We start from the raw sequence: 21,887 nt of genomic DNA, 5'->3' as shown, positions 1-21,887 counted from the left end.
CACAACTCAAATAATATATACATAATAATAATATCATAATCTACTATGTGTGACACAAGGGTAATGACATTTGTGTAATATATTGTAAGTTGTAAGGGTATTTGTAATGTTAGGTAGATAATACAGTTACTAAAAAAATGAAATGGATACTTTGTTATGGGATAGACTAAAATGAAAAAATTGATACTTTGTTATGGGACGACGGAGTACTAAACTTTATTACCTTAAATATCATATTAGTAACTAAATGCATCCACTATTAGGGAGCATATAATAACAACATTTTACTTCTTCAAAATTTGATATTAGTAGTCCAATTCTTTTTTTATTTTATTTTTTTAATAAATAAAATAAATAAATTGAGCTTGGCCATAAAAGAACACATTGAATTCAAAATTCAAATGTTGAAATGAATTTGTGTCAACAATTCATTCATATGTAACAAAAATATTCATGTTAATATGTTTTACTATTGTTCTAATTCAATGAATCTATACATATATATATATATATATAAATATATATATAATTAAATAAAATGTAACATTTTACAAATAATATCAATGAAGTTTCACAGTCATTCTTTAAATTAATAAATTAATATATAACAAAAAGGCAAGCTTGCATTGGTGTGTGTGTATATATATATATATATATACCTTTAGGCTGGTATAAGACGTTGTAGGGCAAGTCCAATCTTTGAAATTTTCATCGAGGATGAACAATATATCTATATCTATATCTATATATTAGAGCCGGCAAAAACTGATCCGACACGAAATAATTGAATTTGGGTCAAAGATTTCAATCTGATTATGTATACGGATTGACACGAACCCAACACGATAATAAACGGGTCGGGTTAGAATTGAGACTCTCAACTCGAACCCGACACGACAAACCGATTATAATATATTAATATTGATTAATATATTTATTATATACGTAAAATAATCATAATTTATTAATTTTCTCATAAATTAATTTAAACTAAGTTCAATTTTAAATAGTTCAACCTAATTTATGTTCAAACCAATAAAAACTAACATAACACGACAACACAACAAAAAAATTATTTAATTTGAATCAAGAAATTCGACTTAATTATGTATACGGGTCAACACGAGTCAACTTGAACCCGACACGATAATAAACGGGTCAACACGAACCCGACACGATAATAAACGGATTGGGTTAGAATTAAATAATTTAACACGTTCAAAGTATTCAACCCGACACGAATCGACCAATTGCCAGCTCTACTATATATATATATATATAACATTTTTTTAAAAGAATTTATGATTCTATCTAAAATATAAAACAAAAATTAACCATTGATATATACAAATATTCATGTTTTTAGAAAAAAAAAAATGTAAATAAATATTAGGATCTTGCGATCTTGCCAACTCAATAATAGAAAAATATTGTTCCCTATAAGTTGAGTTCGTAAGATTTTTATTTTTTTTTATTTTTTTTCTAGACTTTTTAAAAAGTTCTCATATTAATTAATTGGGTTAAACACGAGACTTATAAGCTGTTAGATTTTTTCTTCTAATTTTTTTTTTAAATATTAAATTTGAGTTTGCACTTTGATAGCACTGTTAATATTATAATTAAAATGTAAAAATAAAAATAAAAAAAATAATCTGGGACCATAGTTGTTAAGAATAAAAAATAGAAGAAAAATGAGAAATATATATATATATATATTGATTTCCAATTAATCCAGATGGCAAAATAAATATATTAGTGCTAGACAGAATTTTGTTATTATTAATAAAAAAATTGTAAAAAACCATCTTATCAAACCTATAATTTTTATTTTAAAATATTATATTAAATTTTAGTTCTTCATTTAATATACTATACCAAAATTTATTTATATCACATTAATATTTATTTCAAATCAAAATTTTAATATTGAAGAATTTAAATACAATCTCAAAACCAAACACACTAGCAATGATTGCATGATAAAAAGAAAAAAAAAAAAAAACTCTAAAAGAACATAATTTATTTTTATTACGATTTTTCAAAATTCAAAATTAAATAACTTTAGAGTGTATTTTATTAAGTTTTATCATTTTATTTTTTATTTAGTTTTTATACTCCCTCTGTCTCATTGAAATGTTACTATTGTCTATTTTCGTTCGTTCCAAAACAAGGTTACCATTTCTTAATCTAGTAATTATACTACCTACTTAACATAATAAATACCATTTCAACTTACAATATATTACAAAAATGTCATTATTTTTATGTTACACCATACTAATAGGGATATTTTTATCTTTTTTACTATAATCTAATATAATACTAATATTAAAAAATTTACGTGTAAAAAGCAAACGCCATCCTTCTAACGGGACAGAGAGAGTATAAAAATTCTAAAATAAATAAAATATCATGCATATCAAAAACAAATTTATTCACGTCGAACACGAATATAAGTTTGAATAATATAATTGTTTAATCGAATCAAACTCGAACAATACAAAAAAAAACTCGAATGCTTAACGAATAAACACGAATTTTGTCCGCAGATGTTAATTAAAGAATATAAACATTTAAAATTTTTGTTCAATTAGATTTATTTAAAAAAAATAAAATAAAATGTTATGGAATATTTGAATAGAAATGTCAAATGGGCTGGGCTCTTTAATTACCACTTACATTGGAACACCAATTGGGCTTAGAAATTATTAAATGGGCCAAAGTTGTGATTCATTTTGGGTTAAATTTTTAAATGCATTTCAAATTGGCTAAATAATTAATTTATTTTGAAGTTAGTACTATTCAAAATATACACTATTTGTAATGGAATATTATATTAAAGTAATGTTTAAATTAATTTTTTTTTTTTTAAAAAAAAAAGAAGAAGATATTTTAAAATTAAAATATATTTTGGATTAAATATCAATAAATAAAAAGATTAAAAATTACTTGTAGATTTAAATCTAGTACAAGTTATTTAAATAAATAATTTAAAAAATGAGTACAGTGCCAGGCTGGTGTAGTGTTGGAGTTGGCCCACGCCAAAATTAGCCACGTGCACGTGCTCCCCTAATTAATAAATAATAATATCAATAATACTAATATTAATAATAAGCTGGTTAATTAATAAATAAATAATCGGCACATGTACTGTTAAATACATATATTATCACGTATATATATACAAATATATATATAATTTAAAGACACATAAAAATAAATTTATTAATATATATATATAATACTTCCTTCTTTAATAAAGTGAATATTAATTATTAATTTTTTTATAATAAAAAATATTACAAAAATATAATAATTTTTTACTTTAAGCAAAATGAGAATATTTTTCGATGATAACCCGAAAAGGAAAAGTGAACATAAATTTAAAATGACGAAATATTTTATATATTTATGCTAAACTAAAAATAGAAATCAACATTCATATCTCTGCAAACTTGCACATGCAATGCTTCCCCATGCATCTTTATTTTATTCTCTTTTATTGGCTTCGTTCACATTACCTTTTTTTTTTTTTTTTTTATTATTATTATTTTTTTATTCTTTGGAAAATTCAGACATATTTATTCATTCTATTTTTAATTAAAAAAAATATTATTATATACTACCTTCGTCTCTATTACCACGTCTGCTACACTGTAGACACGATATGTAAGAAGGGGTGTAATTAATAGATAATGAAAAATATATTAGTGAAAATAATTATCCGATAATATAAATAATTATAAATTAAGATTAAAATAACTAATTATTTTAATTAAAATTTTTTAAAAAATAAAATTAAAAAGTTTAAAATAAAATTGAAGTGTGTAATCATTTTTCAAAAAAGAAAAATAACATGGTATGTGGGATGGACATGATATGTGGGACGGAGGGAATAAAATATTTTATTCATCTCATAAGATATTAACTTTTTTTATAACTTCAAATTTAAAACATTTATCTAAACGAAAACATTATTTTATATAATTATATTTGTTAGTTTTTAAGGAATAAATTTATTATGCTCATTTTTGCTTTGCATTCAGATGTCTTTATCCTGTTCTTCGTAATCAATATATTTATTGTTTAATTTTTTAAAAATATAATTATTGAAATTACTAATTAATATTTCTCTAATCCCACATAATTTGTCTCTATTTTTTATTTTCGTTCGTCCCACATTATTTATTTTTTTAAAAAAATATATAATTATACAATTAAATTATATTTTAAATTTATATTTTTTAAAATTTTAATTAAACTATTTAGTTATCTCAATTTTAATTTATAATATATATATATATACACGTACGTGTATTTTACTAATCCGATGCATGCATGCATGCAATTTTAAATACAATAATATGTACAGGCCCTATCTATGCATGTACATATTAGTGTACTTCATCTAAATAATTGAACTAAATTGATGGGGGTAATTCTAGTTGTATTTTGAATTATTTCATACTCTTTTTACTTTTAAATTTTTAATTTAAGATAAAAGATAAATATTAATATAAACAGTTTAAATAAAATAGTTTTGTATGTATAACTTTTTAAAAAAAAATTATTTTTTATATAATTATAAAATACTTAAAAAAAAAAAACAAATGGATACATTTTGTCAAAACGGATGAAGTATAACTTGTTTGATTATTTTTTTAATTTGAATATTTTATTTAAATACTATTATACTAAATAATATATTTTTTTGTCCCATTTGAAATGAGTTTTTAGAGTTATGTAATAGATTAAAAAATAATACTATTATTTTATTAGTTAGTAAAAGTATGTAAGAGTTTTTAACATTATATAAAAATTAATTGTATATGTGATAATATATTTGTAATTTAAATAAAAAATAATTATATTTTGGTATTAATATATAATTATTTTTATAATAAAATGAAAGATATACCTTAAAGTGAATCGATGAAAATAGTAATAATAATATTTTTATAAAAAAAATAGTAACACTACTATATCCGTTTCAAAGGTTTCATTTATTTTTTTATAATATTTGAATATTAATTATTATATCAAACGTAATACAAATAAAGAAAAAATCACAAAAATACTTCTACTAGTATTTTATAATATTAATATAAGAACATTTTTAAAAATATATGAATATTTTTAATATTACGTATTTGTTTGGGGATTCTCTCCCAAATATGTAATTTGACAGCAAAGAAATAAAAAATCCAATATAGAATATTATTTTCAAGACCACGGGATAGATCTGGTTGTCTAATGTTTCCAAATTTAATGTTGGTTCAGCATAACCATATCAACTGACACTATTAATCGTATTTTTTTCTTCCTCAAACATCAAATAGAACATTTATTTTTTATATTTTATATTATACTGAAAATCAATTTTACATTCAAAATATTATATTAACACTTATTTATATCACATCATAAAACTTAAAATTCAAACCCGAACAAACACACCCTAAGTAGAAACACACATTTTTCAAAAATAAAATTAAAACAGAGCAAATGAAGTACGTACCTTTTTCAGCAGTATAAATACACCAAAGCTGTCCACTCCATCCACCCATATATTAATTCCCATCCTCCTACCAATCACCTTCCGCCACGTGTCCCGGCACCGCCCTCACTTCCTCCGGCCAGTGCAAACAGTTACAGTTCTTCCAAAATGATCTGGACCGTCCATTTCCATCTGATCATCATCTTCTCCGCCACCGCCCTATCACCGTCGATTCAGCAAACCCTAGCCGACCTCGACCTCGTGCGGCGGTCCTGCGCCAACGCCACCTATCCTGAGATCTGCCTCCACACGCTCTCCGCCGCCGGCGCCAACGCCAGAACGCCGCGCGAGCTCGCCCAATCGGCCGTCGGAGTCAGCCTCGGCTGCGCGCGCCGAGCCTCCGGCTTCCTCGCCGGAATAAAAGCCAACGGAAAAGGAGAAGAAGGCGCGCTTCGAGATTGCTTGGAGCAGATGGCGGATTCCGTCGAGGATCTGCGGAAAACACTGTCGGCGCTGGAATTGCTCAGCCCCGGCGGCGGAGGCTCGGATTTCCGGTGGCGGATGAGCAACGCGGAGACGTGGGTGAGCGGCGCCCTGGCGAATGAGGACACGTGTCTGGACGGATTTAAGGAGATCGACGGCAGAGTCCGGTCGGACGTCCGGCGGAGGATAACGAACGTGGCTAGGGTTACAAGCAACGCTCTTTATCTCATAAATCTTCTAGAACATTCTCCATGATTCACGAACATGATGAACGCCATTGTATTTATTATTTATTATTATAGGAAAATATATATATAATGAAATTTAAATATTTTACTACCTTCCTTCAACATATTTTTGTTCCTATCTCACATCTCATATTTTATTTTTTTAAAATATTATATATTTTAATTATATTTTTGTCTACGTGATTTTTATTTTTTATTTTTGAATTGCGGGGTTGTACATCAATTATTTAAAGTTTTTAGTTGTGGCTTTGTTTTGTTTGAGGGTTTGGATTTTGAGTTGAACTTGAATAGTAAAAACTTTGAATTTGAATAGATGTATGATTCAATATAAATAGACGATTGACGTGGTGTTTTGAATGTAAAATTGATTTTTAGTATAATATAAAAAATAAAAAATAGGTGTTTGATTTGATATTTTTGCGAGAAAAAAATGGGACGAATAGTAAATTTAAAATTCAATCCCCCAAACAAAAAAATATATATATATAATTAATTCGAGCAAATTCTTACAATAATCACAAGATCATTAATTGTTAAAACATTTTTATACAATTTCAATTTATGAAGAATGTGTAAGATCATACAACTTCTTGAAAATATGAATTTATTTAGCCATGATAAGCCAACACAATTTAAAAATCATACGTTTATGTTAATTGGATAAATGACCTAGGAAAAGAAAAAGGAATATATATAACTGTTTTTTTTTTTTTTTTTTTTTTTTAAGTATGGTATATAATTTTTTTCATGACTTTAAATTAATTATATTTGAAAGTAGTTATATAAGTAAAAAAATTTCGTTAAAATAGTTATTCGGTGTCGGATTCACCACGTTGGCCATCCTTGTAGCGCTGACGTAGTTGACATGTCATTGTCATGTTAATGTCACACTATAAAATTTTAATTTTTTTAAAAAAATTATTTATTTTTAAATTACCAAAAAAAAACATATGTCGCTGACGTGATGATGACATGTCAGTTGCATCAGCAACGGCAGATCAGTATGACAATTCTGGCACCGAAGAATTATTGTAGTGAAAATATTTTACTTGTAAAACTATTTTCAAATGTGGTTCATTTAAAATTCTAAAATGATAAAAAAATATCAAATACGGACTAAAAAATACTTCATCTCCAGTTAGAAAGTATACATATTTATATTTTGGAACGTCAAATTACAAAGTAAACATTTCATTAAATATTTCATTTTTTTCCGCAAATACCCTTACTTTACATCACATCATTACTTTTACACCAAAAAGCAAGGACAAAAATATCACTATACTACTTTTAACTACCAACTATAATTAAAATACAATTATTTATTAAATATCGTGTCAAAAGTAAATATGTACATTGTAAGTGAACGAATGAAGTACTATTTTTATCCAAAAATATATTACCAACAACCTTGATGATAGCGGTGAATTAACTTGAATAAAGATACAGATATGTTTGTGTTTCATTGTTAGACGAACTGAATATATTTATATTTTAAATGTAGCAATTGGTTTGACTTATTTTATTTTATTATATTTCTATTGTCACAAGATTTTTCTTTTTTTAAAAAGAAAAAAATGAAATCAAATATTTAGTTTAAATTTTCATATTAATAATAAATTAATTTTTATTTATAATGTATTAAATAATTATTTAAATTTAAAGTATTACTATTCAAATTTAAACCTAAAATTTAAATCCCAAACAAATTAAACGCACCTTATTATTTATAAAAATCTTTTCAAATATATTATATATTAAATACATATTTTTGTTTTTTTTTATGTTACATTAAAAATTGGTTTTATATTTAAAATAATACTATATCAAAATTTATTATTCAAACAAAATGTATGCGTGAGTATTACATTACATATAAATATACAAATAATTTCCATACAAGATGTACTTAAATGATTAAAATATAATTTGAATATGCAATTCTAGATTTTATTTATTTATTTATTTTATTTATTTAGGGGTTAATATCAATTAATTAAATAATTAATTGTGCAGGTAGGGAGCAAATAAAATGGATGAGTTTTGGCCACCGAAGCCAAAAGAATTGGATAACGCCACTTTAATGTCCATCCTTTCTTTCTTTCGTCCCACCAGCAACTTTATGTCCTGAATTATTATTATTATTATTAACAAAGAAGAAAAATAGTGGAGATATCATATAGATATAATTGTATACATATTAAAATATTTTTTTTATTATTATAAATGCCCATATTAATAAAGAACATGTGTAGAAAAAAATATTTCATTATTTTATATATAAAATTCACACAAGATTTTATTAATATTTGCCTCGTCAATTTTTTATTCTCCTAAAGTATATTTACATGATTTTTTAGGTGATTATCTTTTTGTTATGAATGGACAAATTTACCCTTAAGTGTATGGTAGAGATTAAAAGTAATAAATGAATTAAGGGTAAAAATGTAAAAATTGTGTTTAAAAAGGGAAATGGGACAATAGTTGTTGGACGTCCCAAATAGAAAAGTAGGACATTAGTTTGTGGACGGAGGGAGTACTAAATAAAATATATATATATATATTTATTGTTTGTGGAGATCTGATTTATTAAAAAGAAAATGACTATTGTTAGTCTACGAATAGAGCAATACTCTCTTCGTCTTAAACAAGGTGAAATATTTGTTTTTTGCACGGATTTTTAGGTGGGTAGTATTAAGTAGGATAATTTAGAAATTAAGTGATGTGATAGAGAGAGAAATATATATTTTATTTTTTTACTTGGATGATGTGAGGGGATAAAATGTGGGGTAGAGATTAAATATAATTAATTATTTCATATTTTGGAAATATTGCAGAGTGTTTGGGACATACAAAAAAGAAATATTGCAGGGTGTTTGGGACGGAGGAAGTACTATTTAGGATGCTCATTTATGCTTTTTTTATAACGTGAGAATCCGTTTTCGAAAAATTACTTATAACTAATACGTAATTTGGAATATTTACCTCATTCTCTTTTCTTTCTTTTTTTCTTTTTTTTTTCATTATTTAGAAATTTTGTACATTTAAAAAAAAATACGAAAAAGTCTTTGTGTAGTTTCTAAAGAATATTGTATAATAATCCCTCCGTCCGCTTACAAAGTTTACATGTTTCTATTTTGGGACATCCAATTACAAAGTTTATATTTCATTAAATACCCTACTTTTTTCCATAAATACCCTTACTTTACATCACATCATTACTTTTACACAAAAAAAAAAGTAAGGGCAAAAATATCATTACACTACTTTTAACTACTCACTATAATTAAAATACTATTATTTCTTAAATACCGCTCCAAAAGTAAATGTAACCCTTGTAAATAGACGGAGGGAGTACTTTTTAAAGAATGAGAAATCCTTGTACAGTTTTAAAATTATAAAACAATAATAATAAAATATCCAGATTATAAGTAATTTTACTTTATTTATATTTTCATACTTCTACAACTATGAAATCTTAGATGTGATGTACTAAAAAAAAAAAAAAAACTATATAAATCACTTGTAAAATCTATATAAAGTGAAATAAAATTTTGAGTATTCACATTTTGTGTTATAACCCTTTAAAATAAATAAATAAATAAAATAATACTCCATATGTTATTTATTTATTTATTAAGGTGATAATATTTTTTCAACATGATTTTTTGTATATGTAAAAATTGTGTTGATGTTATTCTTTTGAGGAAAAAGTCATGTTGAAAAACTAAATTATAAAAACACAAATAAATTATTCCTAAATTATTAATATTAAGTGAAATAAGATTTTTAGGCTCGGGGTAAATAAATAAATAAAATGGCGGGATGTAAGAATACGTACCACTCCGTTGTCTGGATTTTCAAGGTTTATATTAGGATGAATCCAACCCGTTTGAATTGCCTACAACATGATTATGAAACGTCAGATCAAAGTAAATTATACTCCTTCCGTCTCACTTATTTTGTCAGTTTTATTTTTTTGGAAAATAATTATACACTTTAATCTTATTTTTAAAATTTTAATTTGTAATTTTTTTAATGTTAATTATACTAATCAATTATTTTAATCTTAATATATAATTATTTTCATTAATATATTTTTAATTATTTACTAATTATACTCTCCTAAATTCTCGTGTCTACAATAACACGGACAAAATATTCAGGACGGAGGGAGTATCATTTTATAGTAGTATTTTTTTCCCTCGCTAAAAAGCATTTGTTTTTCAAAATTATAAGATTTGCTTACCCTGATACTTTTGAAAGCTTTAATGTTATTCATCAATGTAGTTTTTTTTTTTTTACAAAAAATATTGCATCAAATGTCATATTAAGTATCACTCTCTTTGTCCGGCATAATTTATATTTTTTTTTAAAAAAAATATAATTATATATTTTAACCGCATATTAAAATTCATAAATTAATCATCTTAATTTATAATTATTTTTATTAATATATTTTTAAATTACCTACTAATTACACAATACTTAAAACTTTGTGTCTAAACTAAAGATGACAATTTACCTAAGACAGAGGAAGTAAATTTTAATATATATTTTTTTTTAAATTTCAAAAATTATTTGTTTAAATGCACCTTTATTCAAAAGAATTTTCAACTTCAAAACACCACTTAATTAAATTTTGGTTAACAAATCTATGCATGTATAATATTAATATGTAGGCGACTATTAGGGTGCTAATAACCACTACAAAAAAAATATATTTGTAACGGAATTCCGTCCCTAAAATTCACGTAGCTAACGTAATTCTATTCCTAATTTTGTCTCTAATGTCATTAGTAACGAAAAAAAAGTAGATTTAGAGACAAAAAAATTTTGTTACAAAATTGATTTTTTCTTGTAGCGAACTGATTTGACTCAATCAGCACATATAATAGAATATATTTTAATATAGCACAACATAACAATACACTACATAGAAATATATGTTGTGTAATTTATATATATATATATATATATTATACTGAAATCAATAATATATTGCGTTATGTAAAATTATATCACGTGTAATAAGTACCTGTACAGTGGCAACAGCCTCGACAGCACCGGCAGCTCCAACAAGGTGCCCAACCATTGATTTCGTCGAGTTCATCTTGAGCTAATCCATCGAAAAATTAACTCACAAACTAATTAATTAAATTAATTGTTACAACTATAATATATAATCATCAAATATTTATAATAATTATATCGATTATTAAAATTAAATTAATTTAACCTCTGGATTTTTTCCGAAGCAGTGAGCAACGGCTTGGAACTCCTTAAGATCGCCGACGGGAGTGGAGGTCCCGTGCGCGTTTACGTAGTTCACCTCCTCTTTCGATACTCCCGACTCCGCCAAAGCCTTCTCTATGCATTCGATTATCCCCGTTCCTAATTCATTAGTTAATTCAAATTTAGTGAAATTTACGTTGTTAATTAGTCTAATTTACATATTATTAATTTATATTAAAAATTTATCTAAAAAAATATTTGAATAATTGTTACTGCAAATTCTCAGGTTATAAAAAAAAAAGTGTATATATTTACTTTTGTTTACGAAACAATAGTTTTTTAATTGTAGCGAATAGTTAAAAATAATGTAAAAATAATTTTGCCTTTATTTTTTTATATAAAAATAATAATACGATAGTAAAATATGTGTAATTGTAATAAAATAATAAAAAAAAAAGACTCAATAGTTATTAAAAAAATAACTGATTACTTTGTAATTAAATAATCTAAAATAGAAATATATATACTTTGTGAGTTGACTGAGAAAATATCAAATAATTATTTTAATTAAAATTTTATTACTTCCTCCGTCGTACTGTAGACACTGTATTTTAGGAGAAGTATAATTAGTAGATAATTAAGAATGTATTAGTGAAAATAATTATCCGATAATATAAATAATTATAAATTAAGACTAAGATAATTAATTAGTTTAATTAAAAATTTTTAAAAAAATAAAATTAAAAAGTTTAAAATGAGATTAAAATGTATAATCATTTTCCAAAAAAAAAAAAAATAATATGGTATATGGGACGGACAAAAACGGCAACGTGGATATGATATGTGGGACGAAGAGAGTATTTAAAACACAAAACTACGTTACCTTCTGGATGGGGATCTGTCATGTGATAAGCATCACAAGTGAAGCTTCCACCAAGAAACTCCGCATATATAGTTGCACCTCTCCTCTACAAATAATTAAATAAATAGTTACGAATCTCTATGTAATTCATTGAAAATTTTAATGAACTTCAATATATTTTTTTCTGTCTCAATTAAAAATATTATTTTTATCATTTTCTTTCATCTCACTTAAAAGTATTAATTTTTAATTATAGTTAAAATAATCAGAATTAAGTATCAAGATATCCCTTTAATTTTTTATAAAAATATTCACTTCATTTGTACTTTCAAATGCATAAATATCAAAATTATATTACACACTTTCATTATTTAATAAAATATTATTATTTTTAAATTTAGTAAAAAATAAAAAGATATATTGAGTTGAGACGAATATAATAGTATTTAGATCAGGACCTATATTTTTAAAATTTAACTCATTATTATTAATAGTTGTACTCCCTCCGTCTCATAACAAAGTATCTATTTTTCCATTTTAGTTCGTCCTATAACAAAGTATCTATTTCATTTTTTTAGTAACTGTACTATCTACCTAACACTACAAATACCCTTACAACTTACAATATATTACACAAATGTCATTACCTTTATATCACACATACTAATAAAGTTATTTTAGTCATTTCTACTTTATTCATACTATATTCTAATATAATATTAATATTTTTAAAACTACGTGCAAAAAGCAAATGAATATTTAGTTTCGGGACGGATGGAGTATTATTTTTAAAAATTACCTGCATGCATGATCATAATCATTTTTTTGTATTGTTATATATATAATTGTATTTGGCTAAGAGGGCTCATATTGTTATTGATATTATTATTGATTTATAGTCAAGATTTTTTTACTGATAATACATTTTGTATGTATATTAATTTATTAGATATATAATTAAAATAATTTTTATTTATGAAATTTATTCACAACAAGAAAATATTAATTTTGTAATAAGGTTTTTTTATTATTAAATTTACTTTTTCCGTTACTAATGACATTAGAGAGAGAATTGCGTTAACTACGTGAACTTTTAAGACGGAATTTCGTTATTAATATACTATTTTTTTTTGTAGTGATTACTCTATCCTCTATATTATGTTTATCTTTTTATTTCTACGTGTCTCACTACAATTTAATTTCAATTAAAAAATTTTAATTTATAATTTTTTTTTTTAAAATTGTAGTTAGACTAATTATACAATAATTATTTTTACTATTGTATTATTAATTATTTACTAATTATATTTCTCGTAAACTCTCGTATCCACAGTAAAAGAGACACGATAGTCGAGACGGAGGAATCATTATATTTGTGGATAATATCATTGTGAATATAAATTTGATTACTTTTTATAAGATGTATAATTTATTTTTTTACTCAGAATCCTTAAAAAATCCGAGATGATCCTAATTTAGATAGATAATAAATAAATAAATAAATGTACCTTAGCATGTTGTAATTCCTCCAAGATCAACACGCCAGCGCCCTCCCCCAAAACGAATCCATCGCGATCCTGTAAACATATTATTTTGAAATATTATTTTATATTCTTTCAATTAATTTCAATTAGAATGTCATATTTAAAATTTAAATTAAAACACATAATCTTTAATATTCTCTCCCTCCCGATACAATACAACAGTCTTATTTACTATTTTTGTCCGTCCCAAAACAATAGTCTTATTTCCATAAATAATCATATCACTGTAAAACTACCCTTACTTTTTCATTATTATTACACAATTGCCACTACTTTTTACACTAACACAATTACAAGGACAAAAAAGTTATTTACCTTTACATGTATTTTTTACCCACTACTAATATAAAATCAATATTATTTAAATCACGTGTCAAATACAACTTACACTACAGTTCTGGAGAAGGAGGAAGTAATAAATTTTAAATTTTAAAAATGAATAAATAGTCTCTGCCTAACCTTAATGGCTACTAATTACAGCACGAGTGTAGTCAAGCGATTATATTTTATTTTATTTTTTAGAAAAAACCTTAATGGCAATTAATTACGGCTGTCCTCATGTCCTAGATACTAGCTAGGGTAGTTGGCAGCCAACGGCTACCCAGCAGGCCAATTATCAGACAGAGATTTGGGCCAGTTTCTGTAAGGATAGAATTGTAATTTCATAAAGTTAGTAATTTGAATTTTGAATTAAAATAAAATAAAAACGTACATGAGAAATTTTCTCGTAACACAAAAATATAAAGGGATATTATGCAATTTTTAAAATACGTAGTGATTTATACTGAGGTTCGATACTACGGAAGAATTATAAATAATTTTGTCAATTTTTTTTTATATTAAATCTTGATTTTTATGAGGAATAATATATATATATATTAAAAATCATATCGAAAAAAAAAAAAAAATTATGGGCAAATAAACTCATAATATTTTACAAAAGCAAATAATATTACCCTAAATATATACTCATTCCATTTCACACAATTTGTCTATATTTTCTATTTTCGTTAATCTCACATAATTTGTTATTTTCTTTTTTGGAAATATAATTATACACTTGAATCCAATTTTAAAAATTTAAATTTTATAATTTTATAATTTTAATTAAACTATTTAGTTATTTTAATCTTAATCTACAATTATTTTTACTATACAATAATTATTTTTACTAATACACTTATTAATTACTTATTAATATTATATTTTCATTGTACTTTTATTTTTTATTTTAAATATTGAATAAAATAGATATTTCTCTGTGATGAAGAAAATAATATAAAAGAATATGAAATAGATAGAAAATTAAAAAAGTTACGTACAGTGTCCCAAGGTCTCGAGGCTTTTGTTGGATCATTGTTTCTTTGCGATAATGCTCTGCATGCAACAAAACCTCCTACTCCTGAAAAAAATAAAAAAAAAAAAAATAAATAAAAATAATAATAATAATAATAATTTTATTAAGTTCGGACACGAGAGCACACTCGAAAAATAGCAATTGCGAATTCCCACATCATCATAAAAATAAAAAATAAAATAAAATCACCATTCATAACGCTACTATATTTTATTTTTGTGTTAAAAAAATACAGGATGAGACTATGTCATTTATTTATGGCATGTGTTGTATAAGAGTATGTTATGTGCTAAAATCAACTGTTGCATGTCTTGTGTGAGACTATATTTTGTATTGTTAGTTTATATGTTGTATTTGTATTAAATTAATATAAATAATGTACTAATAGTAGTAATATTTGTAATATAACTAATTTTGAAAATATTATTATCAATAAATAATATCAAAATTTTCAAATACTCCCTCCGTCCCACTGAAAGGTTGTCATTTTCTATTTTCGTTCGTCTCAAAACAAGGTTATCATTTCATAATTTAGTAATTGTACTACCTACCTAACATGATAAATACCCTTTCAATTTACACTATATTACACAAATGTCATTACTTTTATATTACACAATACTAATAGGAGTATTTTCGTCTTTTTTAGTATAATCCATTATAATACTAATATTAAAAAATTTACGTGTAAAAAGTAATGTGTATAAATAAAGCCAATGCGTATATGGGTACGTAAAGAGAGTAGACTTTACCAAATGGTACAACTGCTGCATCCGATCCGCCGCATAGCATCATGTCCTACAAAATTTTGCATGTATATTAAAGGAGAACTTGTTAAAATATACTCCCTCCGTCCCATATAACATGGGCGTATTACTGTAGACACAAAAATTTAGATAAAGTATAATTAGTAAGTAACTAAGAAGTGTATTAGTAAAAATAATAATTATTTAGTAAAAATAATTATAGATTAAGATTAAGATAAGTAAATAGTTTAATTAAAATTAAGAAAATTATAAAATTTAAAATTTAAAATGCGATTAAAGTGCATAATTATATTTCCAAAAATAAAAAGGACAAGTTATGTGGGACGGACAAAAATAAAAAATGGGGACAAATTATGTGGGACGGATGGAGTATTTGAGTAATATTTTTAATAAAAATGCATAATAATTATTAATTTTTATTGCAAAATATATATATTTAATTAAAACGGTAAATTATGTAATAGCTTACTGTATTTTAGTAAAAATGCACAAAACACCATATGTTTTATTTATTGTGTAAAATCCTCATGTGTTAATTTAAAGTTTGTGCGAAACGTCATCTTTGTCCAAAACTGATATATCGTTCTAAATAAAGACCTAAAGTACGTAATATTTATATAAACAAAAAACGCAAAATATCTTAAATAAATTTTTTTTTAAGAAAATAAACAAATAAATAATTGATTAATAATTTATTTTATAGTTTTTTGAGACAAATTGTTATCTGATTTTTATAAAAACTATAAATATAAATGATTGATCAATTATTATTATTTTTTTATTTTATTCAAAGAAATTATTTAAAATATTTTACGTTTTTTATTTGTATAAAATTTGTGTAATTTAGATCTTTATTTAGAACCAGATATCAGTTTTGAACAAAGTGGGTGTTTTTGTGCAAACTTTACATTAATACAAGGGGGGTTTCATGTAATAAATAAAAACAGATGTTTTGTACATTTTTACTGAAAGACAAAAGAATATTATATAATTAACCCTAATTAAAAAATAACATTTTATTTTTTTTTATTACAATCCAAAAATAGATTTGGATGGGAAGGGAGTATATAATATACTAGGTGCATGTTTATAGCTAGCGGCGGATCTAAAAAATATTATTGCTTGTGTCACAAAATATAAATTCAAAAATAAATTTAATAAAATCCCAAAATTAAAATTCATCCCATGTGTTTATTTATATGTCTATTTTAAAATCTTTGATGAAATGCTTGTTAACATGATGCTTGTTTATTATTACTCCATTCGTCCCATAAGAAATATATAATTTTTTATTTTTGTCCGAACCAAAACAAATGTATCATTTTCTAATTTAGTAATTGTACTACCTATCTAACATAATAAATACCTTTACAATTTATAATATATTACACAAATATCATCACTTTTATTACACACCATACTAATAGGTGCATTTTCGTCTTTTTTACTACAACCTAATATAATATTAATATTAAAAAATCTACCTACAAAAAGCAAACGGTATTCTTCTTACGGAACGGAGGAAGTACTCCCTCCGTCCACCACCAATCTATTCATTTTGTCATTTTAGTCTGTCCATCACAAATGTATCTATTTTTTTTTTTTTTTTTAGTAAATGTACCTTCAACTAAAATATAAAATTACCACATTCTTTATATAATATTACATAAATGCCATCAAATAACACCACTTAATACCATAAATATTAAGGGGTATAATAGTCTTTATGTATAGCAATTAATTCGAATAAAATCTTTAAATTTTGAATATTTTGAGAACTTACAGCTTCACCTCTGAGAATATGGTTAGCCGCAGTGAGTATGCAGAAATTGCTGGTCGCACAAGCTGTGGATATCGAGTAATTCGGCCCCATCCATCCCTTCGGGAAAAAAAAAAAAAACAAAAAACATAACAAAGTAAGAACGATCAGAGCGTATTAAAAAAATAACGATTACAAATTTGTCTATTATTCTCTTCGTCCTAATTTAATTTATCATTTTTATTATTTTCGTATGTATCATAAATATCAAAATATCATTAATGTTTACTTAAATTATATATATACTACTATCTCTGTCCAGCTACAAAGTATACAATAGTTTTTTTTGTGTTGATATTTAAATATTAATTATTATATCAAAATATAATACAAATAAAGAGAAAATGACAAAATTACATCTCTTAGTCTATTATAACACAAATATAATTATATTTTTGGAGTAAACTATACAAATATAAGAATATTTTTAAAATTAAATACAATGGCACAAAAATATATGTTTACTTTCTGGCTTAACAGAGGTATTATAAAAATGTCAAGACATCTTAATAAAATATTACTCCCTCCGTCCCACATACCGTGTCTACGTTGCCGTTTCTGTCTGTCCCACATACCATGTCACTTTCATTTTTTGGAAAATGATTACACACTTTAATTTCATTTTAAACTTTTTAATTTTTTTAAAAAATTTTAATTAAACTAATTAGTTATCTTAATTTTAATTTATAATTATTTATATTATATGATAATTATTTTCACTAATATATTCTTAATTATCTACTAATTATACTCTTCCTAAAATACTATCTACAGTATAGCAGACACGGTATATGAGACGGAGGAAGTATTATTATTTAATTTCCTACAAAAATTTCAAAGAAATATATTGGAAGAAACAGGAAATGAGATAAAAAAAAATGGTGCTTGCAAAAAATAATATTTTAAGAAACAATAAAGTATTTATTATTAGGAATTTGCTTGTTGAGTGTTTTTTATTTGAAATTATTTTTGTAAGAAATATAAAAATTTATATAAATAATATAAAAAATAATAATATTTTAAATTGAATGTTATATTTATAAAAAATAAAATATACTTTTTTTTCCATATATTTTTGGTGTATTTTTTTACATACGAGAATTTAAGTAAAATATAAATAGTAGGTAATTAAGAAGTGTATCAATAGAAATAATTATTATTTAGTAAAAATAACTATAAATTAAAAATAAAATAAATAAATATTTTAATTAAAATTAAAAAAATTATAAAATTTAAAATTTAAAATATAATTAAAATATATAATTATATTTTTCAAAAAAAAAAAAGACATGTTACGTAGTGTCACGGACAAAAATAAAAAATAAGAATAAACTATATGGAACGAAAAAAATATATTTTTACACGAAATATAAAAAATTATATGAATAATATAAAAATAATAATATTTTAAATTAAATGTTATTTCTATAAAATAAAAAATAAAAAATATATATATTAAGAATCATTGAAAAAAAAAAAGAAAATTGGATAAATAAACTCTATGAAACGAACCAGATCGCGTGCAAGCATGGCGGAACCCATGTTGGTGGTCAGTAATGGCACACTGTACGGACTCAGCTTTCTGTACGGCGAGCTCCGAAACACGTCACTTCCCTCTTCGAACAGCTGTATTGTATTTGTTCATATTCCAATTATTTCCACACTTTGATGGTGAAATTGCATAATAAATACTTATATATCCGTTGAGTTTCGTTTATTTTTTATGGGTTAATTTTATAATCTTTTCGTCTCATAATTAGCTGTTCATCGATTTGGTTTTTGCACGTAGTTTATAAATATTAATATTATATTATGATATAATAAGAATAAAATATAAATGACTAAAATAATTTTATTAGTATAATGTGATACAAATATAATGACATTTGTGTAATATATTGTAAATTGCAAGATTATTTGTAATGTTATTTAGATAATACAATTACTAAAAAAAAAATTTGATACTTTATTATGGGAAGAATTAAAATAAAAAATAAATATAGAGAGTGATATTAATTATTATATCAATATATAATATAAATTAAAAAAATTACAAAAATATTTTCATATGTCTTGTAATACTATAATAGAAGAACATTTATAAAAAAAAAAAGAAAATTATATAAATATAAAAATATTTTGAATGTTAATAATATGCAAACCAAATGTAAATATGACTTATAGATGAGGCCGGGACGAGGGAAGTGTTGTTTTAATATTTAATGATAAATTAAATTCAGAAAAATGTTGAATTAAATTAAAGTTACCTTGAGCCCTCCCATGGCGGAGCCGATCAGAATTCCACAGCGAGCTTTGTTCAATTCATCCATGGCGTCTCCGGTGACTCCGCCGTCGGCCAGAGCCTTCTTCCCCGCCAGCAGCATGTACAGCATGAATTTGTCTGTTCGTTTCGCCAATTTCGGCTCAACAAATCCCTCCGTCGAAACCGATTTTATCTCCGCCGCAATTCTCTGCAACCGATCCAAATCAATTTGAAATTCAACTCAACTCAGTTCTCAGTAAGATTTTGTTCTAAACAGCCATCAGATCAGATCTCAGAACAAAGCTTCAGAGAGAAAGAGAAATACGTACGGTTGGGAATTGAGAACAATCGAAATTTTCGATGAGACTAACGCCGCTGATGCCTTCTAGAAGGTTGTTGTAGAAGACGGTTGGATCGTTTCCGATCGGCGTCTCCACGCCCATACCTGTGACCACCACGCGCCGCCGTCGCTCCACCGGAGTTTTCATCCTCTCTGCAACTCCGTCCGTCGCTGGATCTGCGATTACAGAGAATAACGACACAATTTCTACTTGACGTACGGAAAAGAATGGAAAAAAAGGGAAAAAAAAAAAGAAAAAAAAAGAAAAATCACTTCACTTCAAAGCAAGGTACGTTTGTTTTGCATTTTGGTTTGAAGTGATTTTTCTTTTTTTTTTTTTTTATATATAAAATATAAAGAATTGTGTAAATAATATTATCTCCATTTCAAAATTATAGTCCGGTTGTGTTCGGTATAGTTGTGTTCGGTATAGCGGGTAAAAAATACTGATAAAAGATCTTTTTGTCTTTGCAAGTAGATTAATGTAAAAAATAGTTGCTTATAGTCATATGATTATTTATGGAAATGAGATTATTGTTTTAAGACGGAAAAAAATGATAAACAAAACTATTGTATTGAAACGGAAGGAGTAAAAAAATAATAAATATATAATATATTAATTTTTTAGAAAAATATATTAAATAATTTTTGTATAAAAAAACACACTAATGTCATAAAAAAAAAAAAAGGAAAAAGAAATTTTAAATTTGTATAAGTATATTTTTCTTTATTGGTGATTGAGGCATGAACTTTTGTACCTTATTTCATTAAAGTGGATATTCCTATTTGTTGGGTATAATCATAATTTTTTTTATTTTGTACTTTAAAAATTATTGTATTTATTTTTATATTTTATATGCGTATATAATTCATTATCGTTTTTAATAAAATTTGTGTCTTTTTCAGGCAAATCGATCGAGCAACACACAACTAAATCATTTACGCTAGACACTTTTGCGAGTTTTAAAAATTATAAATTTTAAAAATAGTAAAAAATTAGTATACGTCGACAAACAAGATATAACGGAAAACAAAAACTGACCCGATTGGCGACAAGCTGGGCGGAGGAAATTTCTTCCCCGCGGCCTGCCATTGTTATAGAGACAACGTCGTCCAGAGTTGTGATTGAGAAATGAAATAGAAGAAGAATCCTTTATATATGCGACCCCTGAAATTCCGGCGGCCGCCGCCGCCGCCGACATAAATGTAGAGCAGAGTTCCGGTGATGCCGGGACCGCCATTACCACACCACTCTCTACAAAATGCTACAGAATATTATGCAGTCTTATATATATTTATACATACATGCAGTAGGTTATTTTTTATTTTTTTTTATTTTTTGACGTGAGAACTTGCAGCGGCTACCCAAAAGTGCGCACTGGATAAACCTCCGACTAAATTTAATACTCTGCAAACTAAGCTCGACAAGCAAGTCACACTAGGCTAACCATGTAGGTACTTTTACATATTAT

General features: G+C 24.9%; 2 protein-coding genes across 3 annotated transcripts; one reads left to right on the top strand and one right to left on the bottom strand.

Annotated features, from left to right (window-relative positions):
- Window positions 1-5,575: 5,575 nt before the first annotated feature.
- LOC127239994 (pectinesterase inhibitor 3-like) lies at window positions 5,576-6,319 on the top strand. The gene has a single exon (XM_051258407.1). It carries the CDS (start codon window positions 5,666-5,668, stop codon window positions 6,233-6,235), a length of 570 nt encoding a protein of 189 aa, XP_051114364.1. The 5' UTR covers window positions 5,576-5,665; the 3' UTR covers window positions 6,236-6,319.
- Window positions 6,320-8,156: 1,837 nt separating this feature from the next.
- LOC127239801 (3-oxoacyl-[acyl-carrier-protein] synthase II, chloroplastic-like) lies at window positions 8,157-21,575 on the bottom strand. Of its 2 annotated transcripts, none has more exons than XM_051258126.1 (13): window positions 21,458-21,575; window positions 20,405-20,592; window positions 20,080-20,283; window positions 19,325-19,438; window positions 17,777-17,872; window positions 15,979-16,024; window positions 15,192-15,271; window positions 13,834-13,902; window positions 12,347-12,431; window positions 11,468-11,622; window positions 11,267-11,347; window positions 10,070-10,129; window positions 8,157-8,355 (listed from the first exon to the last, which is right to left on the bottom strand). In XM_051258126.1, the coding sequence occupies exons 2-13, from the start codon at window positions 20,561-20,563 to the stop codon at window positions 8,233-8,235; spliced, it is 1,272 nt and encodes a 423-aa protein (XP_051114083.1). In that variant the 5' UTR covers window positions 20,564-20,592; window positions 21,458-21,575; the 3' UTR covers window positions 8,157-8,232. The 2 variants fall into 2 exon arrangements, with proteins under 2 accessions (XP_051114083.1, XP_051114081.1); XM_051258124.1 differs by lacking the exon at window positions 21,458-21,575 and adding an exon at window positions 20,694-20,722.
- Between the last annotated feature and the right edge of the window lie 312 nt (window positions 21,576-21,887).

This window comes from Andrographis paniculata, unplaced genomic scaffold, assembly GCF_009805555.1.
Source record: "Andrographis paniculata isolate CXL003 unplaced genomic scaffold, ASM980555v1 Contig78END, whole genome shotgun sequence".
NCBI classification, from domain to species: domain Eukaryota; kingdom Viridiplantae; phylum Streptophyta; class Magnoliopsida; order Lamiales; family Acanthaceae; genus Andrographis; species Andrographis paniculata.
The sequence above is the reverse complement of the archived record's forward strand: the minus strand, read 5'-3'. Positions and strand labels throughout refer to the sequence as shown.

Coding starts and splice junctions, on each gene's coding strand:
- LOC127239801 (XM_051258126.1), bottom strand. CDS start 20,563: ATGAAAACTCCGGTGGAGCGACGGCGGCGCGTGGTGGTCACAGGTATG. Junction 11,348..11,467: donor GCTTCGGAAAAAATCCAGAG/GTTAAATTAATT, acceptor TCGATGGATTAG/CTCAAGATGAACTCGACGAA. Junction 8,356..10,069: donor AAAATCCAGACAACGGAGTG/GTACGTATTCTT, acceptor ATAATAATTCAG/GACATAAAGTTGCTGGTGGG.
- LOC127239994 (XM_051258407.1), top strand. CDS start 5,666: ATGATCTGGACCGTCCATTTCCATCTGATCATCATCTTCTCCGCCACC.